General features: G+C 42.4%; 1 protein-coding gene across 1 annotated transcript in view; it reads right to left on the bottom strand.

Moving 5' to 3' along the window:
- LOC106610629 (MAM domain-containing glycosylphosphatidylinositol anchor protein 2) overlaps positions 1 to 16,328 on the bottom strand; it is a 231,850-nt gene that overhangs the window by 138,383 nt on the left and 77,139 nt on the right. The window contains exon 2 of the mRNA XM_045723335.1: positions 11,589 to 11,728. Coding sequence (XP_045579291.1) covers positions 11,589 to 11,728 — 140 coding nt within the window. The remainder of the gene's footprint in view (positions 1 to 11,588; positions 11,729 to 16,328) is intronic.

The following is a 16,328-nucleotide window of genomic DNA, read 5'->3' as shown; positions in this document are numbered from 1 at the left end:
AATTAAAGGGCTAAAACAAAACGGGCCATTAGAGCTCATTAGTCTAGCAATGTGTCAGCGGCTGGAATAAATACCATCAACAGATCAATAGTCACCACTACCAGTCATGGCACGTGTCACTTTGATCATGTCCAGAGCTGAACACAGAGTCCTGGACTGCAATCGTCTACTTTTGTCTGAATTACAGTAAATTGTTCAAATGTGGCCACTGAGGTCACTGACTGAAAACAAGACGGAAAGATGGCTTTACACTGTAAATATTCTAGGCTATGCCAAAGATAGCCTGGCTAAACCAGACTGAACGCTGCGCTCACCATTGTTATCACGATGGAATTCAGCTAATAAATGGGTATGTGGAATCCTCCCCAAAAATAACTGGTTCAATCAGCATCATGTTGTTTATTTAAAAAAAATGTAATCCCTTTTTCTCCCCAATTTCGTGCTATCCAATTGGTAGTTACAGTCCTATCCTATCGCTGCAACTCCTGTACGGACTCGGGAGAAGTGATGGTCGAGAGCTGTGCGTACCCCGAAACACTGCCCAGCCAAGACGCACTGCTTCTTGACACAATGCCCGCTTAACCTGGAAGCCGACCGCACAGATGTGTCGGAGGAAACACCGTACACCTGGCGACCGTGTCAGCATGCATGCGCTCGGCCTGCCACAGGAGTCGCTAGAGCGGGATGGGACAAGGAGATCCCGGCCGGCCAAACCCTCCCCTAACCCGGACGACGCTGGGCCAATTGTGCACCGCCCCATGAGTCTCCCGGTCGCAGCCGGCTGCGACAGAGCCTTGACTCGAACCAGGATCTCTAGTGGCACAGCTAGCACTGCGATGCAGTGCCTTAGACCACTGCGCCACTTGGGAGGCAATCAGCGTCATGTTTGAAACTATGGGTGAATATTCAGCACACAAACCCATGTGTTAGAACACTGTGCTTTGGATTAAGTCAAAACATCTGGGGCTCCATTTTACACATGGATGGAAGCCAGGCCACTCCAAAGACTCTTCCTGACCCTATAATATCCGTTGACTTTATGAACATTAAAAGTTCCATTCAAACCAATAGACAAAAGCATCATCACATACTAAAATGACAATCACATTAAAAAGGACTTAATCACGTACTAAAATCTATTGTAACAGTACAAATATTCAAACTAGTACAAAATGGCTTGGCGCAAATGGTGATGGAAAGGTACAATTTGGGTTGTGCAGTATCCAGATTTTCATACCGGTCCTGTACCGTAGCGGGATATACAGTATTACCGGCAGTACACACAAGGGGCGCTATTTCTTTCCAAATGCACAAAACTATTTATTTAGGCAGCAGGGCTCATGATTCAGGAAGGGATTTCTTGTCTCTGCTATAACCAAGAAGCTTACAATCTTCCAAGCTAGCCACTCAGCTGGCAAGTTAGAAAACCAAATGCATAATTGGAGCCCTGATCTGTAGCTAATTTATTTGGCACATCTTACTAAGATTGTTAACTTATACACTGCTCAAAAAAAATAAAGGGAACACTAAAATAACACATCCTAGATCTGAATGAAATAAATAATCTTATTAAATACTTTTTTCTTTACATAGTTGAATGTGCTGACAACAAAATCACACAAAAATAATCAATGGAAATCCAATTTATCAACCCATGGAGGTCTGGATTTGGAGTCGCACTCAAAATTAAAGTGGAAAACCACACTACAGGCTGATCCAACTTTGATGTAATGTCCTTAAAACAAGTCAAAATTAGGATCAGTAGTGTGTGTGGTATGTATGACCTCCCTACAATGCCTGGGCATGCTCCTGATGAGGTGGCGGTCTCCTGAGGGATCTCCTCCCAGACCTGGACTAAAGCATCCGCCAACTCCTGGACAGTCTGTGGTGCAACGTGGCGTTGGTGGATGGAGCGAGACATGATGTCCCAGATGTGCTCAATTGGATTCAGGTCTGGGGAACGGGCGGGCCAGTCCATAGCATCAATGCCTTCCTCTTGCAGGAACTGCTGACACACTCCAGCCACATGAGGTCTAGCATTGTCTTGCATTAGGAGGAACCCAGGGCCAACCGCACCAGCATATGGTCTCACAAGGGGTCTGAGGATCTCATCCCGGTACCTAATGGCAGTCAGGCTACCTCTGGCGAGCACATGGAGGGCTGTGCGGCCCCCCAATGAAATGCCACCCCACACCATGACTGACCCACTGCCAAACCGGTCATGCTGAAGGATGTTGCAGGCAGCAGAACGTTCTCCACGGCGTCTCCAGACTCTGTCATGTCTGTCACGTGCTCAGTGTGAACCTGCTTTCATCTGTGAAGAGCACAGGGCGCCAGTGGCGAATTTGCCAATCTTGGTGCTCTCTGGCAAATGCCAAACGTCCTGCACGGTGTTGGGCTGTAAGCACAACCCCCACCTGTGGACGTCGGGCCCTCATAACCCCCTCATGGAGTCTGTTTCTGACCGTTTGAGCAGACACATTTGTGGCCTGCTGGAGGTCATTTTGCAGGGCTCTGGCAGTGCTTCTCCTGCTCCTCCTTGCACAAAGGCGGAGGTAGCGGTCCTGCTGCTGGGTTGTTGCCCTCCTACGGCCTCCTCCACGTCTCCTGATGTACTAGCCTGTCTCCTGGTAGCGCCTCCATGCTCTGGACACTACGCTGACAGACACAGCGAACCTTCTTGCCACAGCTCGCATTGATGTGCCATCCTGGATGAGCTGCACTACCTGAGCCACTTGTGTGGGTTGTAGACTCCGTCTCATGCTACCACTAGAGTGAAAGCACCGCCAGCATTCAAAAGTGACCAAAACATCAGCCAGGAAGCATAGAAACTGAGAAGTGGTCTGTGGTCACCACCTGCAGAACCACTCCTTTATTGGGGGTGTCTTGCTAATTGCCTATAATTTCCACCTGTTGTCTATTCCATTTGCACAACAGCATGTGAAATGTATTGTCAATCAGTGTTGCTTCCTAAGTGCACAGTTTGATTTCACAGAAGTGTGATTGACTTGGAGTTACATTGTGTTGTTTAACCTGTTATGGCTAGGGGGCAGTATTTTCACGGCTGGATAAAAAATGTACCCGATTTAATCTGGTTACTACTCCTGCCCAGTAACTAGAATATGCATATAATTATTGGCTTTGGATAGAAAACACCCTAAAGTTTCTAAAACTGTTTGAATGGTGTCTGTGAGTATAACAGAACTCATATGGCAGGCAAAAACCTGAGAAGATTTCATGCAGGAAGTGGCCTGTCTGACAAGGTGTCGTTCTTCTTGTCTCTGTTTATTGAAGAGTGAGGATCTTAGCTGTCCCGTGACACTTCCTACGGCTGCCATAGGTTCTCAGAAGGCGGCAAAACGCTGAATCGTGGCTTTGCAGGCTCTGGCTGAAACAAAGTAGCGCGTTTGGGTAGTGGCTGGTTACAGTACTGTGAGACTCAGGCTCGTGCCCGCGTCGACCGAAAGCTTTATTTTCTTTCCTCTGTTTAGCTAAATGGAGATTCCCGGTCGGAATATTATCGCTTTTTTACGAGAAAAATTGCATAAAAATGGATTTTAAACAGCGGTTGACATGCTTCGAAGTACGGTAATGGAATATTTAGATTTTTTTTGTCACGAATTGCGCCATGCGCGCGACCCTTCTTTACCATTCGGATAGTGTCTGGGACGCACGAACAAAACGCCGCTATTCCGATATATATGATGGATTATTTTGGACCAAACCAATTTTTTTATTGAAGTAGCAGTCCTGGGAGTGCATTCTGACGAAGACAACAAAAGGTAATCAAACTTTTATAATAGTAAATCTGATATTGGTGAGTGCTAAACTTGCCGGGTGTCTAAATAGCTAGCCCGTGATGCCTGGGCTATGTACTTAGAATATTGCAAAATGTGCTTTCACCAAAAAGCTATTTTAAAATCGGACATATCGAGTGCATAGAGGAGTTCTGTATCTATAATTCTTAAAATAATTGTTATGCTTTTTGTGAACGTTTATCGTGAGTAATTTAGTAAATTCTTAGTAAATTCGCCGGAAGTTTGCGGGGGGTATGCTAGTTCTGAACGTCACATGCTAATGTAAAAAGCTGGTTTTTGATATAAATATGAACTTGATTGAACAAAACATGCATGTATTGTATAACATAATGTCCTAGGGTTGTCATCTGATGAAGATCATCAAAGGTTAGTGCTGCATTTAGCTGTCTTCTGGGTTTTTGTGACATTATATGCTAGCTTGAAAAATGGGTGTCTGATTATTTCTGGCTTGGTAACTCTGCTGACATAATCTAATGTTTTTCTTTCGTTGTAAAGCCTTTTTGAAATCGGACAGTGTGGTTAGATAAAGGAGAGTCTTATCTTTAAAATGCTGTGAAATAGTCATATGTTTGAAAAATTTAAGTTTTTGTATTTTTGAGGAATTTGTAATTCTCGCCACGCCTATCATTGGATATTGGAGCAGGTGTTCCGCTAGCGGAACGTCTAGATGTAAGAGGTTAAAGCTTGGGAAATCTTTTTGTATCCAAATCCGGCTTTAAACTTCTCCACAACAGTATCTCGGACCTGCCTGGTGTGTTCCTTGTTCTTCATGATGCTCTCTGCGCTTTAAACGGACCTCTGAGACTATCACAGAGCAGGTGCATTTATACGGAGACTTGATTACACACAGGTGGATTCTATTTATCATCATTAGTCATTTAGGTCAACATTGGATCATTCAGAGATCCTCACTGAACTTCTGGAGAGAGTTTGCTGCACTGAAAGTAAAGGGGCTGAATAATTTTGCACGCCCAATTTTTCAGTTTTTTATTTGTTAAAAAAGTTTGAAATATCCAATCAATTTCGTTCCACTTCATGATTGTGTCCCACTTGTTGTTGATTCTTCACAAAAAATTACAGTTTTATATCTTTATGTTTGAAGCCTGAAATGTGGCAAAAGGTCGAAAAGTTCAACGGGGGCCGAATACTTTCGCAAAGGCACTGTACTTGCATAGTGGAGTCTTTTGTTTAGACATGTAGCTAGCTAGCTAAACAATTACCATAATCCCAACTCATAACGTTACTACCATGCATGAATCTGCAGGTAGCTAGCCACGCCAGGTTCAAATGTTAGCTAGCTAACATTAGGCTATAACTAGCAATGCAAATGGCTCTGAGATACGAATAATATTACTACACAGATCATACACATGACGTTAGCTAGCTAACAATACACTTTAGCTTGAAACAACTTTGACAAAATTATAAACGTGTAATATCTGAAAATGTAAATAGCTAGACTCTCTTACACGTATACATGGATGGACGCTTCTCCCTCTCTGTCACGGATGCCATGTTTGCCCTTAGTTTGAAGATGTAATCCGGAGACAGGTGTTTTATAAAACAACCTTCTGTGGGTTCTCTTTTCGACTTGGTCTGCATATTTGCAATCAAACGGCAGAATTTTCTCCATCTCCTTAGCTATAATACTCTAATTCCACAAATTTCAAAACTCGGTCCTCCAGAAAGTGGAGAGCAACACTTACGCAGTTCTACTACGTGATGTCTTTCAAGAAAGCTGCATTAGAAAGCATTACCTACACATACTGACCAGCTCATGATCTAGACAGAAGCATGCTACAATGCAGACCAATCTGCATGTCCAGCCCACTCATTATCTCAGCCAATCTTTGCCAGCGGGAAGGTTGCTGTATTTTTCCATGGCTAAACCAACTAGCCTTGTAATTTAACAATTTTAAATAGATTTACAAATGGCAAACAAGTTTATTATTAAGGCACATGAAAGTTCACATGTTCCAGAATGCATTTCTGCCAAAAACGCAATTCGATTTAAAAAAAGGTTTACGTTCAAATGTCTCTCCTCTGAAGTAGTGGCGTGCGACATACGCCTAGTTTCCTGAAACGAATCACATTTTGTTAAGTTACAGCCTTATTCTAAAATGTATTAAATTGTTTTCCCCCCCATCAATCTACACACAGTGCCCCATAATGACAAAGCAATGTCTAAAAACCTATTTTTGAAATATCACATTTACATAAGTATTCAGACCCTTTAATCAGTACTTTGTTGAAGCACCTTTGTCAGTGATTACAGCCTTGAGTCTTCTTGGGTATGACACTACAAGCCTGGCACACCTGTATTTGGGGAGTTTCTCCGCTTCTTCTCTGCAGATCCGCTCAAGCTCTGTCAGGTTGGATGGGGAGGGTCGCTGCCCAGTCATTTTCAGGTCTCTCCAGAGATGTTCGATTGGGTTCAAGTACGAGCTCTGACTGGGCCATTCAAGGACATTCAAACTTATCCCGAAGACAATCCTGCATTGTCTTGGCTGTGTGCTTAGGGTCATTGTCCTGTTGGAAGGTGAACCTTCTGGAGCAGGTTTTCATCAAAAATCTCTCTGTACTTCGCTCCATTCATCTATCCCTTGATCCTGACTAGTCTCCTAGTCCCTGCCACTGAAAAACATTCCCACAGCATGATGCTGCCACCACCATGCTTCACCGTAGAGATGGTGCCAGGTTTCCTCCAGACGTGACGCTTGGCATTCAGGCCAAAGAGTTGAATCTTGGTTTCATCAGACCAGACAATCTTGTTTCTCATGGTCTGAGAGTCCTTAGGTGCCTTTTGGGCAAAGTTCAAGCGGGCTGTCATGTGCCATCTACTGAGGGATGGCTTCCATCCATTTCCAAGATGGCGCTGCAGTAAGACGTGTATATCCGTCTCTGTCTTTTGTATTTTCCTGTGTAAATAGCCTGTCTTTTTCGTATACATCTTAATCTCACTTTCTATCTACGAACTAAATATACTTTCCTGCAACCCGCCTCACCCTATGTGGTACAGATCTGCTATTTTTATTCTTTATAACTGGAACTTCCATCAGGAGCTAGCAAGCAAACTAGCTACTAGTCTTTGTTAGACACGGCTAGCGGTCCTCGCCTTTTTTCCCCGTCATCAGTCACCTGCCAGTCTGCACAGTGCAAAATCAACCCAGAGCATATCGGACTGGTTCTCTCTACTATATCACCGGATTCCTGCCGCTCTGGATCATTACACCGGATCGTTACTCCGGATCATCGCAGCTAGCTAGCTGCAAAAGAGTGGCTACTGTTAGCTAACGCCTCTGTCCCAAAGCAAGCACCAGCTAGCCTCGAGCTAGGCCCATATACCAGCTAATTCTATACAATACCTCCATTGCCAATTAGCCTGGACCCTTTATTGTCGACATTGTGATACAGTGAATTATATGTGAAATAATCTGTCTGTAAACAATTGTTGGAAACATTACTTGTGTGACGCACAAAGTAGATGTCCTAACCGACTTGCCAAAACTATAGTTTGTTAACAAGAAATTTGTGGAGTGGTTGAAAAACGAGTTTTAATGACTCCAACCTAACCTAAGTGTCTGTAAACTTCCGACTTCAACTGAAGCTACCTCAACGACCTTGTATCCATGCATATTGACTTGGTACTGGTACTCTCTGTATATACAGTAGCAATGTTACTTTTACTCATTATTGCTTTTCATATTCACTGTGTATTTATTCCTCATGTCACTTTCTTTTTTGCATTTTTTTAAATCTATATTTTAACTGCATTGTTGAAAAAGGACCTGTAAGTAAGCATTTCACTGTTAGTCTACACCTGTTGTTCACAATGCATGTGACAAATACACATTATATTTGAAAGAGAGAAATGTGAATGTGTGTGTAAAAGAACACATGAGCAGAACGTGATTTGGATGCTTAGATTTGAGAAAGAAGTTTCCAGGGGGGCGGACGTGGCAGAAAACTCTTTATTCGTTACCTAAAACATTTTAGAAAAAAGGCTCAGTGCCCTTATCCTCGCAAGGTAAAGTATTGATAGGTATTGAAAACAGGGGGGGTCAATCATTTTGACCCCTACCTTTTTGAGAGAAAAAAATATTACTTGATAAACAAAATCTCTTCTGTATTGGTATAAAATTATTTCCCAATTTTTTGGAGCATACAATGTAGCTCAGTATTTGAAATATATATTTTATCCAGTTATTTTTGGTCATCTTTATCAAGGGCGTCAATAGTTTCGGACCCCACTGTATATGCTTGCTGGTGACCTTCAACTAAACTTGCCGATGGATGGGTTTCCTGTGGAACAAGTTAAAAAGACCAAACAACTTCGCATCACTTTGAACACAACGCTATACTCGTCTGAACATATACAGTAGGGGGAAAAAGTATTTGATCCCCTGCTGATTTTGTACGTTTGCCCACTTACAAAGAAATTATCAGTCTATAATTTGAATGGTAGGTTTATATGAACAGTGAGAGACAGAATAACAACAAAAGAATCCAGAAAAACGCATGTCAAAAATGTTATAAAATGATTTCCATTTTAATGAGGGAAATAAGTATTTGACCCCTCTGCAAAACATGACTTAGTACTTGGTGGCAAAACCCTTGTTGGCAATCACAGAGGTCAGATGTTTCTTGTAGTTGGCCACCAGGTTTGCACACATCTCAGGAGGGATTTTGTCCCACTCCTCTTTGCAGATCTTCTCCAAGTCATTAAGGTTTCGAGGCTGACGTTTGGCAACTAGAACCTTCAGCTCCCTCCACAGATTTTCTATGGGATTAAGGTCTGGAGACCGGCTAGGCCACTCCAGGACCTTAATATGCTTCTTCTTGAGTTACTCCTTTGTTGCCTTGGCCGTGTGTTTTGGGTCATTGTCATGCTGGAATACCCATCCACGACCCATTTTCAATGCCCTGGCTGAGGGAACGAGGTTCTCACCCAAGATTTGACAGTACATGGCCCTGTCAAATGATGCGGTGAAGTTGTCCTGCCCCCTTAGCAGAAAAACACCCCGCAAAGCATAATGTTTCCACCTCCATGTTTGACGGTGGAGATGGTGTTCTTGGGGTCATAGGCAGCATTCCTCCTCCTCCAAACACGGCGAGTTGAGTTGATGCCAAAGAGCTCCATTTTGGTCTCATCTGACCACAACACTTTCACCCAGTTGTCCTCTGAATCATTCAGATGTTCATTGGCAAACTTCAGACGGGCATGTATATGTATTCTTGAGCAGGGGGACCTTCCGGCGCTGCAGGATTTCAGTCCTTCACGGCGTAGTGTGTTACCAATTGTTTTCTTGGTGACAATGGTCCCAGCTGCCTTGAGATCATTGACAAGATCCTCCCGTGTAGTTCTGGGCTGATTCCTCACCGTTCTCATGATCATTGAAACCCCACGAGGTGAAATCTTGCATGGAGCCCCAGGCCGAGGGATATTGACGGATCTTTTGTGTTTCTTCCATTTGCGAATAATCACACCAAATGTTGTCACCTTCTCACCAAGCTGCTTGGCGATGGTCTTGTAGCCCATTCCAGCCTTGTGTAGGTCTACAATCTTGTCCCTGACATCCTTGGAGATCTCTTTGGTCTTGGCCATGGTGGAGAGTTTGGAATCTGATTGATTGATTGCTTCTGTGGACATGTGTCTTTTTTACAGGTAACAAGCTGCGGTTAGGAGCACTCCTTAATGAGTGTGCTCCTAATCTCAGCTCGTTACCTGTATAAAAGACACCTGGGAGCCAGAAATCTTTCTGATTGAGAGGGGGTCAAATACTTATTTCCCTCATTAAAATGCAAATCAATTTATAACATTTTTGACATGCGTTTTTCTGGATATTTTTGTTGTTATTCTGTCTCTCACTGTTCAAATAAACCTACCATTAAAATTATAGACTGATCATTTCTTTATCAGTGGGCAAACATACAAAATCAGCAGGGGATCAAATACTTTCCCCCCCCACTGTAGATAACATTGTAATTAAAATGGGTATGGGCATTGCTATAACATGAAAATGGTCTGAGTATGTAACATCCAGCACTCTGAATCAGTTGATCCAAGCTTTGGTTCAATCACACCTAGAGTACTGTCTAGTGTCCAATCTTATGGTCATCTGCAGCAAAAACTTGCTCAAAACAGGGATGCCAGATTAGCTCTTCATTACTCCATCGGTATGGATGTCAACAGAATGCACCAGCATCTCTCATGGCTTCCTGTTGAACACAAATTAGTATCCATATTTTTCTAGAAACCACTGTATTTGTCTGACCAATTCATGTATATTAGCAATGAACATAATCACCAAAACAGACAGGCTAGTTTAGGACATCTGATAACCCCCAGACCAAGGACACATCTCCTCAAATCTATAGAGCCATCACGTAATGGAATTATTGCTAGGTATTACTGTACTGTTGGAGCTAGAAACACAAGTATTTGGCTGCACCTGCTATAACATCTGCAAATCTATGTATGCAACAAAACTTTGATGTGATTGGTTTTAACCAAAATCACATTTCTCAGGCAAAAAATAAACCCACCTTCAAGAAAACAATAAAAGAACATCTAATGTGATCGACCATATGACTGGACAGATACTAATCCCACTGAATGTTAAATGCATTACCTGTCAGGTATTTTAATTGTCTGTAATATCTACTTGCTAAATGTTTGTAATGTCATAACGTAAATGTAATTATTTGTAATCAAATCAAATTGTATTTGTCAAATGCGCCGAATACAACAGGTGTAGACCTTACTGTGAAATGCTTACTTACAAGCCCTTAATCAACAATGCAGTTCAAGAAAAAGAGTTAAGAAAGTATTTACTGAATAAGCTAAAGTAAAAAAATATATAAAAAGTAACACAATAAGTTACAAACAATGCAAAAATACACACAAAATAGCACAGTTAGGAGCCCGTAAAACGGTAGCCATCCCCTCCGGCGTCATTGGTGTCTATCTTTTAAATTCTGTATTGGACCCCAGGAAGATTAGCTGATGTTATGGCATCAGCTAATAAAATTCTAATTAAAATCCCACAATAAAACATTGCATCCCCCAGTAATACATCCCCCAACTCTACCATCCATTGTGTCAAATTAATGTATGCCTTTCCCATTCACTCACTCAAATATGTAGAGTAATAAAAGATTATCACACGGAATCACTAAGACTCTCCCCCCACGTCTTTTCCAGTTCTCTCTTGTTTTTAGTGTAAATGTTTGATTCCCTGAGGGGCTGGTACTGCAGTAGAGCACATCTGATGATTTCCCCTATGGCCATTTCCCCCAATGGGGAGCTCCTCTTCACTCGGTGTGATTGAACTCATTTGCACGTATAAAGACTTCGACAGAACAGCGTACCGCCAGAGTGCTTAACTGAGCCCCGCCGCTCCGGCAAAGGAAAGGTGGGTACAGAAAGGCAGTTAAGTGGAAGTCTAAAAAGTGGAGGCTTTACAGGAGCAGTAGAAATAGAAATGCTAGACCATGGCAACCTGACTGGTACAGTTGTGGGTACACTCAATATGGCCGCCTGTCCACTCATCACAGAACGTTCATTTAAATTAGTGTATGTTCTAGTAATTCTAATTCTATGCTCAGACCACAGCAATTTGACTGATACACTCAATATGGCCACAGTTCCACCCATCATAGAATGTCGACTTGAATGGTAATGTCCGTTATAGTCTTTCTAATTTGATGGCACAGACAACGCAGTACATAAGTAAATTGGGTCTGGGGATAGTGCAGTGATGATCTCACCTGAGGTCGAGGGTGGCCTGAGACCAGACATGCTAGCTCCAGGGTCTCTCCCTCCCGGATGGTGTAGACGCGCTCGGTGTAACGCTCCTCCTCGATGTTGCATGCGTGGCCAGAGTGGATTATTCGGACTGTAGGAGGTGCTGTGGAGAAAGAAAAGATCAAAGATCTTAACTTCAGGAGCATGTTCAATAGGGGTGTAACAGTACACGTATTTGTACCGAACTGTTCAGTACCGGGACCTCGGTTCGATCCACACTGTGAACCCAAATTAATTCATAAAAAAATATACAGTACCAGTCAAAAGTTTGGACACACCAACTCATTCAAGGGTTTTTCTTTATTTTGACTATTTTCTACATTGTAGAACAATATGACAGCTTTACACACTCTTGGCATTCGCTCAACCAGCTTCATGAGGAATGCTTTTCCAACAGTCTTGAATGAGTTCCCACATATTCTGAGCACTTGTTGGCTGCTTTTCCTTCACTCTGCGGTCCAACTTATCCCAAACCATTTCAATTGGGTTGAGGTTGGGTGATTGCGGAGGCCAGGTCATCTGATGCAGCACTCCATCACTCTCCTTCTTGGTATAGATACAAAATAAAAACACTAGGCCTATAGGCTATGCCTACGCTGTGTTGTATGCCTCATGAGTAAATTGGAGCTGAAATGTATTTTCTGCAACTGCCCAATGAGCTCAGGAGAGGCGAAGGTTGAGTCATGCGTCCTGCAAAACATGACCCACCAAACCGCCCGCATAACCGTAAACCAGCCGCACCAATGTGTTGGAGGAAACACCATTCAACTGACGACAGCTTGCAGGCGCCTGGTCCACCACAAGAGCGTGATGAGCCAAGTAAAGCCCCCCCGACCAAACCCTCCTCTAACCCGGACAACTTTTGCGCCGCCCTATGGAACTCTCAGTCACGGCCGGTTGTGACACAGCCTGGGATCGAACCCGGGTCTGTAATGACGCCTCAAGCACTGTAATGCCGTGCCTTAGACCACTGCGCCACTTGGGAGGCCAGAATTTAGTGCAACTAACGTTTAAAAAAATACTGAATATTATGGCAAATGTCCTTAAAATGTATAATTTATAGCTTAACTTAACATCTCTTGAGTTATTTTCACTTCATTTTTGAATGTGAATTACATTTTTTTTTTACAATTGTATTTTTGTTTAGCATTTTATTGAGTCCATTGAAACACCATTACGAGCAGATCATTCTTGAGTTCATAAAATAAACAATACAAGGTACAAACTGCCAGCTACAGTGCCAGTGCAGCTTCAAGTTCATATACTGTATCTTGCAAGACTCTACAATGTCTTCTTCAATGAAAAGGTTTTTACCTAAATTAGGAATCTCCTCATTGTCTGATTCATTTTCAGTCAGAGAGAGTCAACATGTATAATAGCATACGATATTGCCACTCCTATTTGCCACATCTTCAATTTAAGCCTACTAGAGAGCGTGTGCCCTCAGACCTGGAGGGAAGCTAAAGTCATTCCGCTACCCAAGAATAGTAGAGCCCCCTTTACTGGCTCAAATAGCTGACCAATCAGCCTGTTACCAACCCTTAGTTAACTTCTGCAAAAATTGTGTTTGACCAGATACAATTGTGTTTGATTAGCATGCTTATAGGGAAGGACAGTCAACAAGCACAGCACTTACACAAATGACTGATGGTTGGCTGAGAAAAATGTATGATCAAATTATTGGGGGGGGCTGTCTTGTTAGACTTCAGTGCAGCTTTTGACATTATTGATCATAGTCTGCTGCCTGAAAAACATGTGTGTTATGGCTTTACATCCCCTGCTATAATGTGGATAAAGAGTTACTTGTCTAACAGAGCACAGAGGGTGTTCTTTAATGGAAGCCTCTCAAATATAATCCAGGTAGAATCAGGAATTCCCCAGGGTAGCTGGGGACTTTGAGTAAAGCCAGAGTGTCTATGTATGCGGATGACTCAACACTATACACATCAGCTACTACAGCGACTGAAATGACTGCAACACTCAAAGAGCTGCAGTTAGTTTCAGAGTGGGTGGCAAGGAATAAGAGCCCTAAATATTTCTAAAACTAAAAGCATTGTATTTGGAACAAAACACTCACTAAACCTCAGCTAAATCTTGTAATAAATAATGTGGAAATTGAGCAAGTTGAGATGACTAAACTGCTTGGAGTAACCCTAGATTGTTAACTGTCATGGTCAAAACATATTGATGGAACTCTATTCCACATCAAGTAACTGACGCAAGCTGTAAAATTAGATTTAAAAAAAACAGATTAAAAAAAACACCTTATGGAACAGCGGGGACTGTGAAGCAACACAAACATTGGCACAGACCAGAGGTGGGAGCAAGTCATTGTGTCACAAGTAAGTCTCAAGTCTTAGCACTCAAGTCCCAAGTCAAGACAGGCAAGTCCGAGTCAAGTCTGAAGTCAAGTCTCAAGTCCTAAACTTTGAGTTTCGAGTCATAAACAAGTCATAATGTGCTCTTCACCAAATGTAATACCATTTCATATTTTTAACAAGAGTAATAGTTAGTATATTACATTTCCGCAAATCACGAATGCTTTTAAAAATATATTTATTACTTTCCAAATAAACTTTATATTTCCAGGAAATACATGGGTAGCCATAAGAAAGACCTCCCCCAATAGCGATCAACTATCGAGGATCGCTATGGGGCGCAATCGGCGATGTAGGCTTGTACACAATCACCCAACCTTAACACACAAACACACACACAGTGTGTGTGGTTACAGTAGGCTAACATATATCAATGGCTTTAGGAACAGCAGTAACGTCAGGCAGGATTTAGGCTACCAACTGCTTAGCCAGTTGTAGCTCAATCTTGGGTGCAATAATCACGTCCCCGGACTGACTGACTGTGTGAAGGCTCATTGATTTAACGTTACGTTAGCCAACATGCTACACTTGCAAAGTTATGAATGATATAGCTGTCGGCTATATTAGCCACGACTTACCGTTCTTTGCGCAGCTTCAAATGTCGAACAAGGTTCGAAGTTGCGCCTCCGTCTGTCATTTTCTTCCCGAATGTTTTGCAAGTTGCAATCCGCTTTTTCTTGATACAGCGTAGTCTTTATATCCGAAAATAATAATTTTGGGTATCATCTTTCCAAGGGCTCCATCTGAATTCACCTGCCGACGTTCCTCTGCACTGCCACGTGCAACTTTTTCTCAGCTGGCACAATTTGATTGGCTGCTGTCCGATTCAAACTGTAATCCGTTAAATGAAGAGTTTATGCTCTGCACACTTTTTTTAATAGCATAATGTTTTATATTTGGGCTTGGCGAGGGTATCAAGTCAGTTCGAGTTAAAAGGTTCAAGTCCAAGTTAAGTCACGAGTCATTGGTGTTGAAGTCAAAGTCGAGTTATAAGTCATCATATTTGTGACTCGAGTCCAAGTCATGTGACTCGAGTCCACACCTCTGGCACAGACACACACACACACACACACACAATACATAGACATGGATTTAGTACTGTAGATATGTGGTAGTGGTGGAGTAGGGGCCTGAGGGCACACGGCGTGTTGTGAAATCTGTGAATGTATTGTAATGTTTTTAAAATTGTATAAACTGCCTTAACTTTGCTGGACCCCAGGAAGAGTGCCAAAGCAGCAGCTAATGGGGATCCATAATAAATACAAATACAAACATGGCACGACCGTCCTCCAGAAAGTAGTCCATCACAACTTTTTCCCACTGACCTTTGACAATAGCGCCTGATAAATTCAGGGCACCAATATTATTGAGAGCAATAGCAACATATTTGCAGTTCTCCATTGCTAACGTTTAATCTTTCAAAAAAACTGCTGTAGAACTGTAGAAAGGATTATCTACGCATAATGAGCAGCTCATTTATCAACACACGATGCTACACCGCAGACCAATCAAACTAATCTCTCGGCATGTCCAGCCCACTCATTATCTCAGCCAATCATGGCTAGCGAAAAAGTTCCTGTCTTTTTCTTTGGCTAAACCAACTAGGCTCGTAATTTAACCTGTTAGGGCTAGGGGGCAGTATTGACACGGCTGGATAAAAAAACATACCCGATCTAATCTGGTTACTAATCCTACCCAGTAACTAGAATATGCATATACTTATTATATATGGATAGAAAACACCCTCAATTTTCTAAAACTGTTTGAATGGTGTCTGTGAGTATAACAGAACTCATTTGGCAGGCAAAACCCTGAGACATTTTCTGACAGGAAGTGGATACCTGATGTGTTGTATTGCCTTTAAACCTATCCCATTGAAAAACACAGGGGCTGAGGAATATTTTGGCACTTCCTATTGCTTCCACTAGATGTCACCAGCCTTTACAAAGTGTTTTGAGTCTTCTGGAGGGAGATCTGACCGAACAAGAGCCATGGAACGATGATGTCCCATTAGACACCTGGCGCGCGAGTTCATGTTGGGTACCCTCGTTCCAATACGTTATAAAAGAGTATGCATTCGTCCACCTTGAATATTATTCATGTTCTGGTTAAGAAAGGCCCTAATGATTTATGCTATACAACGTTTGACATGTTTGAACGAACGTAAATATATTTTTTTCCCCTCGTTCATGACGAGAAGTCCGGCTGGCTTAGATCATGTGCTAACAAGACGGAGATTTTTGGACATAAATGATGAGCTTTTTTGAACAAAACTACATTCGTTATGGACCTGTGATACCTGGAAGTGACATCTGATGAAGAGAA

This window comes from Salmo salar, chromosome ssa09, assembly GCF_905237065.1.
Source record: "Salmo salar chromosome ssa09, Ssal_v3.1, whole genome shotgun sequence".
Lineage (NCBI taxonomy): Eukaryota > Metazoa > Chordata > Actinopteri > Salmoniformes > Salmonidae > Salmo > Salmo salar.
Note: the sequence above shows the minus strand (reverse complement) of the source record. Positions and strands in the feature narration are given on the sequence as shown.